The 13,069-nt window shown below is 39.1% G+C and overlaps 1 protein-coding gene across 1 annotated transcript in view; it reads left to right on the top strand.

Moving 5' to 3' along the window:
• LOC138842857 (mucin-19) overlaps positions 1-13,069 on the top strand; it is a 98,814-nt gene that overhangs the window by 54,757 nt on the left and 30,988 nt on the right. Inside the window, exons 34-35 of the mRNA XM_070046543.1 lie at positions 4,241-9,712; positions 10,620-10,667. Coding sequence (XP_069902644.1) covers positions 4,241-9,712; positions 10,620-10,667 — 5,520 coding nt within the window. The remainder of the gene's footprint in view (positions 1-4,240; positions 9,713-10,619; positions 10,668-13,069) is intronic.

Here is a 13,069-nt window from a genome sequence, read left to right as displayed (position 1 = left end):
TGCTGCCCACAGGGGACAACCAATAGACACTATCTGAAAGAAAATTGGGAGGATGCTAATGGGATTATATTAAAAAAACACTATAAAATATAACCTTTCTGGGCTTCCCTGGTGGCGCAGTGGTTGAGAGTCCACCTGCTGATGCAGGGGACACGGGTTCGTGCCCCGGTCTGGGAGGATCCCACATGCCGCGGAGTGGCTGGGCCCGTGAGCCATGGCCGCTGAGCCTGCGCGTCCGGAGCCTGTGCTGTGCAACGGGAGAGGCCACAACGGTGAGAGGCCCGCGTACCGCAGAAAACCAGAAAACACCTTTCTAACTATCAAAAGAGAAATAAAAAAGCAAAAAGCAAAAAAAAAAAAAAGAGCATCTAAAGAGTTTGCATAGCAAAAGACAAGTGGCTAAAATTAGAATCCAAAAGTGTATTAAAATAATGTTTAATAATAATTCTTATTAACTTTCAATGAAAGCTTTTCAAAATTACAAAATCATTAAAATAGTTCATTGTACTAATAGCTCTAAGAGAAATAAAAACAAGTAGTTTTCTACAAAGAGGCTAAAAAAGCCATTTGATAAACATTCAATAATCATTTCTGATGTGAAAAAAGAAAAATAAATAAACAACTTGCCCAAGCAGTGTCCATATGCAAACACTGCTCCTAGAATCAATATCATGTAATTAAGTGAGTGAATCATTTAACCTCTATTACCTTAGTTTTCTTATCTGTAAAAACTGAGTAATGCAATCTATTGAGTAGCATTGTGATGAGGATCAAATGAAATAATGAATAAATGTATGTCAAAGCACATTTTTTTGAAATGTATAAAGGGTAATAATTATTATTGATATGGAAAAGTAGACGCTTCTGTAATCTTTAGCTGGAAGTTAATTTAAATCAGAATCGGTTATCTCATATTTTAAGAAATTCTGTGAATGAGACTTTTCCATTTTTTTCCCTTTATAACAGGTACACCTGGAACGTCAGGTGGTACAACTAGTGTCACAGAGTGTGACAGTGATCTGACAGTTCAGGTGTTCTCCATTACTAAACAAGACTAATGTGGCATTTAAAATCTGATATTCTTATATGGCCAATTTAGAAATCACTGGAATGTTACTTGATACAATCATAGTGGATTTAAGTAAAAAAGTAATAGTGACCATCTTCTGTTTGGTCCTTAAATGTTGTCTTTGAGTTAGGGACTTCTTAGGATGTATTTCCCATGCAGTTATTTCCATTTCTTTATCTAAGATCTGCATTACACTACACAAAATCACTTCAACAACAAGCAAAAATAAATATGGATTGAAAGTACTAAATAATTATAAAACAATATTAGTTATTTTTGCATTTTATTGATTGTTAATATAATTTTCCCATTACAGAAATATTTGAGTTCAATAAATTCATTTCTTTCTTGAATAATAGACTTGGATATTAAAAGTTATCAGGCATTAACAAGGATATTCAAATTTAAAGTTAGAGTCTTTCATTTTGCAGTCTTTTGCAAAAATCCACTATCTTTAGTATTAGAAAAATTTCACGGTTCATTAATATTAGAAAGTGTAGTTTAAAATATTAATATATTTTTCCATAAGTTTTTTATTGAACAGAAAAGTGATCTAGAACCATGATGAACAGCTTTCCCAATTTCTGAGAGTAATTTAATAAATAACATTGGCTTCTGAATTGTCTAAAAATTCAGAAAACAATTTGCTCCCTAAAATCTCTACACATTGGTTTAAAAATGCCTTATTTTCTAGAATTTGCAAATGGGACATGACAATACCTCACTTGCTCAAAGCTCAACCCATACTAAACAACGTTTGTGCTTCATAATACTTAACATGTTTGGAAGGACTAAAGATAGAGACTAAAAACAAACAAATAAATAGGATTGATGAATATTTCTCATGAAATAGGCAAAAAAAAGTGTTTGAGAAATATAATTGGTAGAATAAAATAATACTGTTTTTATACCTTGATTTTTACCCAATATATTGATACAACTTAATGGATAAAAATAAAGATATGAGGCAATCATTAACCATTGTATAATATCATTTGTGAGTCACCTTAATCTGTTTTAGCAAAAATAAAAAATGATGAGCAGAAAAAAATGCACTAAGTGTAAAATGGACAAAGTGTTGTCACATACATTTACTTACTTGAATTATACAACTGCCCTGAGCAATTGACAGTATATTCAGAATTATTTACATTTTATTTATGAAAAAATTAATGTGTTTACTTCAGTCACAGGATGAGTATGTTGTGAGGCCAAAACAGGGCCTACACTGTTGATTCTTCATCCAGTTATTCACCATTACTACATAGGCCACCAACATGGTGAATTTCTGTCAAAAGTATAGAAAGATCTTGTCAACTTGCCTTTTCTTATTTTCAGCTGTATTCCCAGTACTTACCTGAATGACTGACTTGATAAGTGTCTGGTGGATATCTGGTGAATAAGTAAATAGATGAATAGGAACTCACAGTCTGGTAAAGGATTAAGAGTTTTATTCTTATAAATGAAGTAAAAATAACAGGTTATGTGAAAGAGCACCTTCCAGAAGAACTGGAGATGTGGGAGGGAGTAGGCTACTTGTTGCTATACTCAAATAGTGGAGCTTTGCATCCACACACGTACACCACTGTGTAGATCCATATCTCTACAAATCCAAGGCCTCCATACTCATTTGGTCCTTTAGAATTTTTCAGATAAAGATTTGGAGCATTCTGAGTTATGACAGGTTGTTGCAGAATTAAGTCCATTAGGTTAAGCCCAGGAGGAAGTAGAAGCATTTTGTAAAACAGTTAAGCATATAGAAGAATTTTTAAAATCATTGAATGTGGATTCCAGAGGACAGGGTAAAAGTAATTGTGATAGAGAACAGGCTGTGGAAGAAGTAAGAGTTTAGAATAAAAGAGACAAAGCCCAGCATGACTTTAGAATGCCACAGATGATAGAGGAAACTGAAATGTAGGCTTTACTCAGTGTCAAAGAATGACAGGGTATGAGGTATGGTGGAATTAATTGCTTCAAGAACTCAAACAGAATACTAATTCAAAGTTGCATGAATGAGAATAAAGTTAAGTTTTCAGAGGCAATCACAGTTTTAGCTGGTAGATAGCAAACTAGTCTGTAGAAAAATGCAAGAGCATGACTTGGCGGGTGGGAAGTTCCCTTAAATTGAGCTCAGAAAGAAGCTTCTGGTAATCAGAGACAAGACAGGCCTAGTGGGCATGGTTGCATAATCCATAGGAAGTCAGCTATAAGAAACTTTCGAAGACATTTTAGATTTAGATATCCAAATATATATCCCCAGTCTTGGCTTCTCTGGATCTCTAGATTGAGTAATCTCTAGATTGAGTAATCGATAACTCGATATTTCCACATTTATGTCTAATAGAAATCGCAGATTTAGCATGAGCTAAACAGAATTCTTGATTTTCTTTCATACTCTCACCTGTTCTATCAGTCTTTCCCATATCACTAAATGGTACCATAACTGACTCGTTTTACTCAGGAAAAAATCTTAAAGTTTTCCTTGATGCCTCTCTTTTAATTTTGCACTTCCCAATACAAACAAGGCCTGTTAATGCTAGTTCTAGAACATATCCTGAATCCATCCACTGTTCTCAATCTCCTTTGTCACCACTCTAGCCCTAGGCACTTATATATCATTTGGATTCCTGAAATAACCTCATACTGGTCTTCCAACTTCTATTATACACCCTTTACCATACATTCTCTACAGAGTGGAAAGAGAAATTTTTAAATATATGTAAATCTATCACTCCAAGGCATAACATTATATTCCATTGCATTTAGAAAAATGTCCAATTTCCCTCCCCTGATTCACAATAACTTGCCCAATCCTATGTACATGTCCTCACCTTCTAGTGTTCTCCTCCTAACCTCCCATGATCCATATACATTCATCTAGTTCTGCTTCTCTAGCATAAACAGCTCATTTCAGTCTTTTGCACTGTCTGATCCCACTGCCTGTAAAGATATTTCCCCTAGAGTTTCACATAGTTGTCTGCTTCTTGTCAGAGCTCAAAATTAATGACATCTTTTCAGAGAGGCATTTGCTAACCAGGGAGTCTAAAATTAGAACCCCAGATGCTGGATATCACCTCACTTCATCTTAGTGCTTCGATGCATTTCTTGTTTGTGAATTTGATTGGTTGGAAAGTAATTTCATTTATGTGTCTTCATGTCTCTCTTATACAGCTGGAGTGACAGAGACAACTAGACCATCAACAGAAGAATCAGCAACCACTAAACGATCAAATGAAGTCTCAGGAAAAACAGTACCATTAACTGAAGGATCAAGGACAACTGTGCAATCAATTGGAGTTACAGGGACTACTGGATCATCAGCTGAAGAATCAGAGACAACAGTACCATCAACTGGAGTGACAGGGACTACTGAAACATCAACTGGAGGATCAGGAACAACTGGATCATCAATTGGAGTATCAGGGGCTACTGGACCATCAACTGGTGATTCTGGGGCGACTGCATCATCAGCTTTAGGTTCAAAGACAAGTGAACGATCGGTTAGAGGATCAAGAACCACTGAGATATCAAATGCAGTGGCAGGAACATATGAACCATCAATGAGAACATCAGGGACAACTGGAAAATCTAGGTCAATTGGACCATCTGTTTTAGGGTCAGAGACAACCACTCCACTATTTGGAGCAAAAGGAACTACTATTATTGGAAAAGGAACCAGTTTATGGTCATCTGGAGGATCAGGGATCACTGGATCAACACGTAGAAATTCAATAGAAACTGGACCAAATGTTGTAGGTTCAGAGACAAGTGCACCATTATCTGGAGCAACAAAGACCACTGTTATAAGATCGGGAACCAGATCACCCTCATCTGGAGCATCTTGGACCCCAGGACCATCAACTGGAGGATCAGCAACAACAGGACAATCTGGTGTAGGTTCAGAGACAAATGTACCATTATCTAGAGCAACAGGAAACATAGTTACAGAATCAGGAATGGGTTTACCCTTACCTGGAGCATCAAGGAAACCTGGATCATCACCTGGAGGATCAGCAGCAACTGGACCACCTGGTATTGGTCCAGAGACAACTGCAGCATTATCTGGAACAACAGGAACTGCAGCTATATCATCAGGAACAAGCTTATCATCAGTTGAGAGATCAGGGACCACTAGATCACTACCTGGAATATCAGGGACAAGTGGACCAACTAGTCTAAGTTCAGAGATATCTGTGCCATTATCTGCAACAACAGGAACTAATGTTATAGGATCAGGAACAGGTTTACCCTCATCCGGAGCATCAGGGACCCCGGGATCATCACCTGCAGGATCAGCAGCAACTGGACCACATGGTGTTGGTTCAGAGACAACGGCACCATTATCTGGAGCAACAGGGACCGCTGCTATAAGATCAGGAACAGGTTTAACATCGGTTTTAAAATCAGCGACCACTAGATCAATACCAGGAAGATCAGGGACAACTGGACCACCTGCTGTAAGTTCAGAGACAACTGCACCAATATCTGGAACAAGAGGAACTGCAACTATAGGATCAGGTCCCAGTTTACCATCAGTTGAAGGATCAGGGAGCACTAGATCACTACCTGGAGGATCAGGGACAAGTGGACCACCTAGTGTAAGTTCAGAGATAACTGCACCATTATCTGGAGCAACAGGGACTAGTGTTACAGGATCAGGAACCAGTTTACCAGTATCTAGAGCATCAGGGACCCTTCGATCATCAACTGGAGGATCAGCAGCAACTTCATCACCTGGTGTTGGTTTGGAGACAACAGCAACACTATCTGGAGTAACAGGGACTGCTGCTATAGGAGCAGGAACAAGTTTACTCTCAGCTGAAGAAACAGGGACCACTAGATCAATTCCTCAAGGATCAGGGACAACTGCACTACCTCGTGTAAGTTCACAGACAACTGCAGCATTATCTGGAAAAACAATAACTGCAGCTATAGGATCAGCAACAAGTTTACCATCAGTTGAGGTATCAGGGATCACTAGATCACTACCTGGAGGATCAGAGAGAAGTGGACCAACTGGAGTAGGTTCAGAGATAACTGTGCCATTATCTGGAACAATAGGGACTAATGTTATAGGATCAGAAACCACTTTAACCTCATCCAGAACATCAGGGACATGTGGATTGTCAACTGGAGGATCAGCAGCAAGTGAACCACCTGGTATTGGTTTGCAGACAACAGCACCATTTTCTGGAGCAACAGAGACCGCTCCTATAGGATCAGGAACCAATTTTTCCTCATCTGGAACATCAGAGACACCTGGATCATCTATTGGAGGATCGGCAACTGGATCACCTGGTATTGTTTCAGACACAACTGCCCTATTATCTGGAGCAGCAGGGGCTACTGCTATAGAATTAGGAACCAGTTTACCTTCATCTGGAGTATCAGAAACCCCTGGATCATCACCTGGAGGGTCATCAGCTGCTGGACCACCTGGCCTTGGTTCAGAGACAACTGCACCATTATCTGGAGAAACAAGAATTGCCACTATAAGACCAGGAACCGGTTTACACTCATCTGGAACGTCAGGGACCCCTTTATCATCTCCTGGAGGATCAGCAACAAGTGGACCACCTGGTATTGGTTCAGAGACCACTGAATCATTATCTGGAGCAACAGGAGCTGCAACTATAGGATCAGGACCCAGTTTATCATCAGTTGAGGGATCAGGGACCACTAGATCACTACTTAGAGGATCACAGACAAATGGACAACCTGGCGTAAGTTCAGACATAACTGTGTCATGGTCTGGAACAACAGGGTCTAGTGTTATAGAATCAGCAAGCAGTTTACCCTCATCTGGAGCATCAGTGAACCCTGGATCATCACCTGGAGGATCATCAGCAACTGGATCACCTGGTGTTGTTTCAGAGACAATGGCATCATTTTCTGGAGCATCAGAGACCGCTGCTTTAGGATCAGGAACAAGTTTACCCTCATCTGGAGCATCAGGGACCACTGGACCATCACCTGGAAGATCAGCAGTAACTGGATCACATGTTATTTTTTGGGAGACAGATGCGGTATTATCTGGAACAAAAGGAACTGCAGTTATAGGTTCAGGAACCAGTTTACCATCAGTTGAGGGATCAGGGACCACTAGATCACTACCTGGAGGATCAGGGACAAGTGGACTGACTGATTTAAGTTCACAGATAACTCAGCAATTATCTGGAACAACAGGGAGTAATGTTATAAGATCAGGAACTAGTTTACCCTCATCTGGAGCATCAGGGAACCCTGCAATATCACCTGGAAGATCAGCAGCAACTGGACCACCTGTTGTAGGTTCAGAGACATTTGGACCAGTATCTGGAGCAATAGGCACCACTCTTACAGGATCTGGAGACAGTTTAACATCATTTGAAAGAACAGCCTCTACTAGATCAATTCTTGGAGGATCAGGGAGAACTGGACTATCAGTTGTAGGTTCAGAGACAACTGTGTCTCTATTTGAAGCAACAGGGACCACTGTTGTTGCATCAAGAGCCAGCTTGCCATCAGCTGAAAGATCTGCCACCAGTAGTTCAATACATGCAGGGTCAGGGACAAGCGGACCATATATTGTAGGTTCAGACAAAAGTGCACCATTATCTAGAGCAACAGGGACCACTGCTATAGGATCAGGAACTGGTTTACCATCAGTTGAAGGGTCAGGGACCACTAGATCAGTACCTGGAGGATCAAGGACAAGTGGACCACGTGGTGTAAGTTCAAAGACAATTGCATCTTTATCTGGAGCAACAGAGACTAATGTTATAGAATCAGGAACTAGTTTACCCTCATCTGGAGCATCAGGGACCCCTAGATTATTGCCTGGAGAATCAGCAGCACCTGAACCACCTGGCGTAGGTTCAGAGACGACTGCACCATTATCTGTAGGAAAAAAGACTACTATTTATGGATTAGGGACCATTTTACCCTCGTCAGTAACATCGGCGAACCCTGGATCATTACCTGGTGGATCACCAACCTCTGGATCACCTGGTTCAAGTTCAGAGACAACTGCACCATCATCTGGAGCAAGAGCAACCACTGTTATAGGATTAGTAACAAGTTTACCATTAGTTGAAGGATCAGCGACCACTAGATCAATATTTGGAGGATCAGAGACAAGTGGACCATCTGTTGTAGGTTCAGAGACAACTGCACCATTATCTGGAGCTATAGGGACAACTGTTATTGTGTCAAGAACCAGTTTGTCATCAGTTGAAGCATCAGCCACCACTAGTTCAACATCTGGAGAGTCAGGGACAAGTCAACCATATGTTGTAGGTTCAGAGACAAGTGCACCATTATCTGCAACAACAGGTACCACTGTTATAGGATCAGGAACCAGTGTACCCTCATCTGGAGCATCAGGGACTCCTGGATCATTGCCTGTAGGATCAGCACCAACTGGGCCACCTGGTGTAAGTTCAGAGACAACTGCACCATTATCTGGAGCAAAAAGGACCACGGTTATAGGAAGAGGAACTAGTTTACCATCAGTTGAAGGATCAGTCACCACTAGATCAATACCTGGAGGATCAGGAACAGCTGGGTCATCTTTTGTAGGTTCAGAGACAGCTACACCATTATCTGGAGAAATAGGGACGACTGTTATGGGATCAGGGACAAGTTTACAATCAGTTGTAGGATCAGGGATAACTGGATCCACAGTTGTACTGTTAGGAAAAACTAGAACCTCTATTGTAAGTTCAGGGACAATTGAATCATTATCTGGACCCTCAGAGACAACTGGAACATCAATTGAAAGATCAGGAACAACTAGTTCAGTATCTGGAGTGACAGGAACCAATAGAATCTCTGTTGTAAATTCAGGTATAACTACACTATCATCTAGAGCAACACTGACCCCTGAATCATCACCTGGAGGATCTGTATCAACTGAATCACCTGATGTAGGTTTAGGGACAACTGGATCATTAGCTGAAGCATCATCGACAACTGAAACATCAGCTGAAGAATCAGGCAAAACTGGAACTTTTTTTGCAGGTACCAGGACAACTGGATTATCAGCTGGAAGTTCAGGGACAACTGGGCCACCATCTGGAGAAAGAGGGACCACTGTTATTGAATCAAGAGCAAGGGGATCATCAGCTGAAGCATCATGGACAACTGGATCAGCAGGTGGACTAACAATAACCACTAGAACATCTGGTATAGGTTCAGGGGCAAGTGCACTATCATCTGGAGTGACAAGGACAACAATAACATCCAGTGTAGGTTTAGGGACAACTGGATCATCATCTGGAGAAACAGGGACCACTGTTGTTGAATCAGGAACAAGTGGACCCTCAGGTGAAGGATCAGGGACAACTGCATCACCAGATGGATTGACAAGAACAACTAAAATCTCTGTTGTAAGTTTAGGGACTACTGGACCATCAACTGGAGTGCTGTGGAAAACACGAACATCTATTGTAGGTTCAGGGACAACTGGATCATCAACTGGAGTATTAGAGACAATTGATACATCAGCTGAAGGATCGAAGACAACTAGACCATCAACTGGAAGATCATGGACAACTGGGACACCAGTTGAAGGATCTGGAACAACTGGATCATCAACTTTTACAACCACAGGGGCCAGGAGGACAACTTGGGGGCCAGGAAGTGAGGTTACCACATATGAAGGTAAGACAAGTTAGCTATATTTAGACAATAATATAAATAATTTTAATTTAATAGAGATCTAATTTTGAACTATATTACTTTATCAGAATTATACTATTTAGAACTCAAAGATGGGAACTTTGTAGAATATTATTGTTTTAAATTGATTCCTCAGGCCCCTTAAGAAGGTTATGTTTTCATCCCTATTACTTCTTTTGTGACCAGGTGGAATCAGTAGATCAGTAGGAGCTACCAGAGGTGCTGGTAGTGGAGGCCCAGTTGGAGCATCAAGCTTTGGAACCACTTCTGCTGGGAACCAAGCAGACAAGACTCACCAGGGTGCTCTTTTGGTGGTCCAATATGAGCATGCCTTAGGCCCAAATTACAATAATGATTTAAGTTAATTTAAGCAAGGACCATATTTTTTGAGAAATGATTAAGAGGTGTTCTAGGTTTTTATTAACATCTAAATTTGAAATTTACTTAAATGGCAGTAAGTTTATAATTTTTACAAAATGAACCATGTGAAGATAATAGTCAGTTATCCTTTTAACCAGACACAACTAAAGAACCATATGGAGAAACTACTGAAGTGGGTGAAAGCATGACCAGATCAACTACACCCAGAAAATCAGGCGAGTGGGAAGGGAAGCTATTGGCCCCAGTTACAACCCAACATAAGTTTTTTTGATAAATCTCATAAATATCCATTATTGAATATTAGTGTATTATAAGTTTAGAAATCAGAAAATCTGATCCAAATTATCTGGTATTGAGGACCTTGGATATTTTGTTAGGTGTTTTCAGACCAGTACTGCAACTGCAACATCTGGATTCAAAGTAGTTAAATTGTTAAATGTCCAGTTAGTGTCCCAATAAAATAAGAACATTGCTCATGACTTTCTTCTTTTAATCTCACATTCCTTAGGAGCCACCCCTGGCTCAACAATTGCACCAGAAAGATCCACTACTACTGGTAAGTAAGCAGGAGATGTGAGATGTATTTTTTGACTTGTTTTCATGCTCACTGGCTAATTAAACATGGCAAAATAATTCATAATAATTCCAGTTAAATAATACAATGCCCTAAAATCTATTATGTTATTTAACTATTTAAATAAATATTGTTATCTCATTTTACTCATGAAGAACTTAGAAAAGATATTACATAACTTGGTCCAGGTTCTACAGCAAAACAAATAGTGGAGACAATATATATTTTTTAACATCTTTATTGGAGTATAATTGCTTTACAATGGTGTGTTAGCTTCTGCTTTATAACAAAGTGAACCAGCTATACATATACATATATCCTCATATCTCCTTCCTCTTGCATCTCCCTCCCACCCTCCTTATCCCACTCCTCTAGGTGGTCACAAAGCACCGAGCTGATCTCCCTGTGCTATGTGGCTGCTTCCCACTAGCTAGCTATTTTACATTTGGTAGTGTATATATGTCAATGTTACTCTCTCACTTCGTCCCAGCTTACCCTTCCCCCTCCCTGTGTCCTCAAGTCCATTCTCTACTTCTGTGTCTTTATTCTGTCCTGCCCCTAGGTTCTTCAGAACCTTTTTTTTTTAGATTCCATATACATGTGTTAGCATATGGTATTTGTTTTTCTCTTTCTGACTTACTTCATTCTGTATGACAGACTCTATGTCCATCCACCTCACTACAAATAACTCAATTTTGTTTCTTTTTATGGCTGAGTAATATTCCATTGTATATATATGCCGCATCTTCTTTATCCATTCATCTGTCGATGGACACTTAGGTTGCTTCCATGTCCTGGCTCTTGTAAATAGAGCTGCAATGAACATTGTGGTACATGACTCTTTTTGAATTATGGTTCTCTCAGGGTATATGCCCAGTAGTGGGATTGCTGGATCATATGGTAGTTCTATTTTTAGTTTTTTTTTTTTTTTTTTTTGCTGTACGTGGACCTCTCACTGCTGTGGCCTCTCCCGTCATGGAGCCCAGGCTCCAGACACGCAGGCTCAGCAGCCATGGCCCACAGGTGCAGCTGCTCTGCAGCATGCAGGACCCTCCCATACCGGGGTACGAACCCGTGTCCCCTGCATCGGCAGGCGGACTCCCAACCACTGCACCACGAGGGAAGACCAATTTTTAGTTTTTTAAGGAACCTCCATACTGTTCCCCATAGTGGCTGTATCAATTTACATGTGGAGACAATATTTTTATCCATTGTTTACTGACTCCACAGTGTGCTCTTTACCACAAGGGCATCCTTCACTAAGGAAATATATAATGATCCTTAGTGACCCATTAATAAAAGCTTGCATTTAATATTTACATAGATTAAATTTTCCCCGTTTCTAACTATAAAAACTACAGCAGCAGATAATAAAAAGAAGTATAACATTTTTAATATGTTGAGAAACTTTGGCATTTTGCCATTCTGAAATCACAAGATTTGAGGCATTTATGAAAACTATAATACTATTGTTTTGCAAATCAAAATTTTATCTCTTTATTTCTTTTTACAGTTATTACAACATGACATAAAATTCACAAATACTTATAAGACAATTTTTTCTTAACAATAAATGGACTATTTATTCAAGCCTATAATATATTATCAAGTTTCTAGACTAGTAACACTGGGTCGGCCAAAAAGTTCATTCGGGTTTTTCTGTAGCATCGTATATGGAAAAACCCGAATGAACTTTTTGGCCAACCCAATATACTCATATCGAATATAGTGGGAAAAACTTCATTTCTCAATTTGCAGGTTATCTAATAGAACCTAGGTTTTAGTGAATAAATTGTCCAATATTTAAAGAATAGCTTGCTTATTGTTTCTTTTTCTGGTAAAGATTTATCCTATGTTTATTCTAACTACTCTTACAAACTCCCCTTATGTAAAATTATTTTACAAACTAATCACTAGAAAATAATTAATTTGATAATTTGATTCAGACTAAATGTATAATATTATCTGTTTAATCTATGGTTATGCTAACCTAAATGAATTGCCATGCTTCATATTATATATTGAACATAATAATTATAAATTAATTCCATAGTTACTAATATGTGACTCCTGGGCACTGTATGTATTTTATCTTTTTTTTTTTTTTTTTGCATTTTCCAAGTTCAAGACTTTGGTCTTTAAATGGAACCAAAGAAGAATTACATATGTGTAAACATTTTATTTGGGAAAAGGACAATGCCTTTGTTTTTAGTTTGATAATTTGTAACTCATAGATGATTTCTTAAAAGAGCACTTTACAATTTATCTCCCAAGAGATCTCTCACCCTGAATAGAATTTCTAAGATGAGCCTTTGTGGAAATAATATATTTCTGTTTTTTAATAAAAAAATTTATATATCATGGCATTTGAAACATCGTGGTGA

Source organism: Globicephala melas, chromosome 10 (genome assembly GCF_963455315.2).
Source record: "Globicephala melas chromosome 10, mGloMel1.2, whole genome shotgun sequence".
Taxonomy (NCBI): Eukaryota; Metazoa; Chordata; class Mammalia; order Artiodactyla; family Delphinidae; genus Globicephala; species Globicephala melas.
This window is presented reverse-complemented; position numbering and strand designations above follow the sequence as displayed.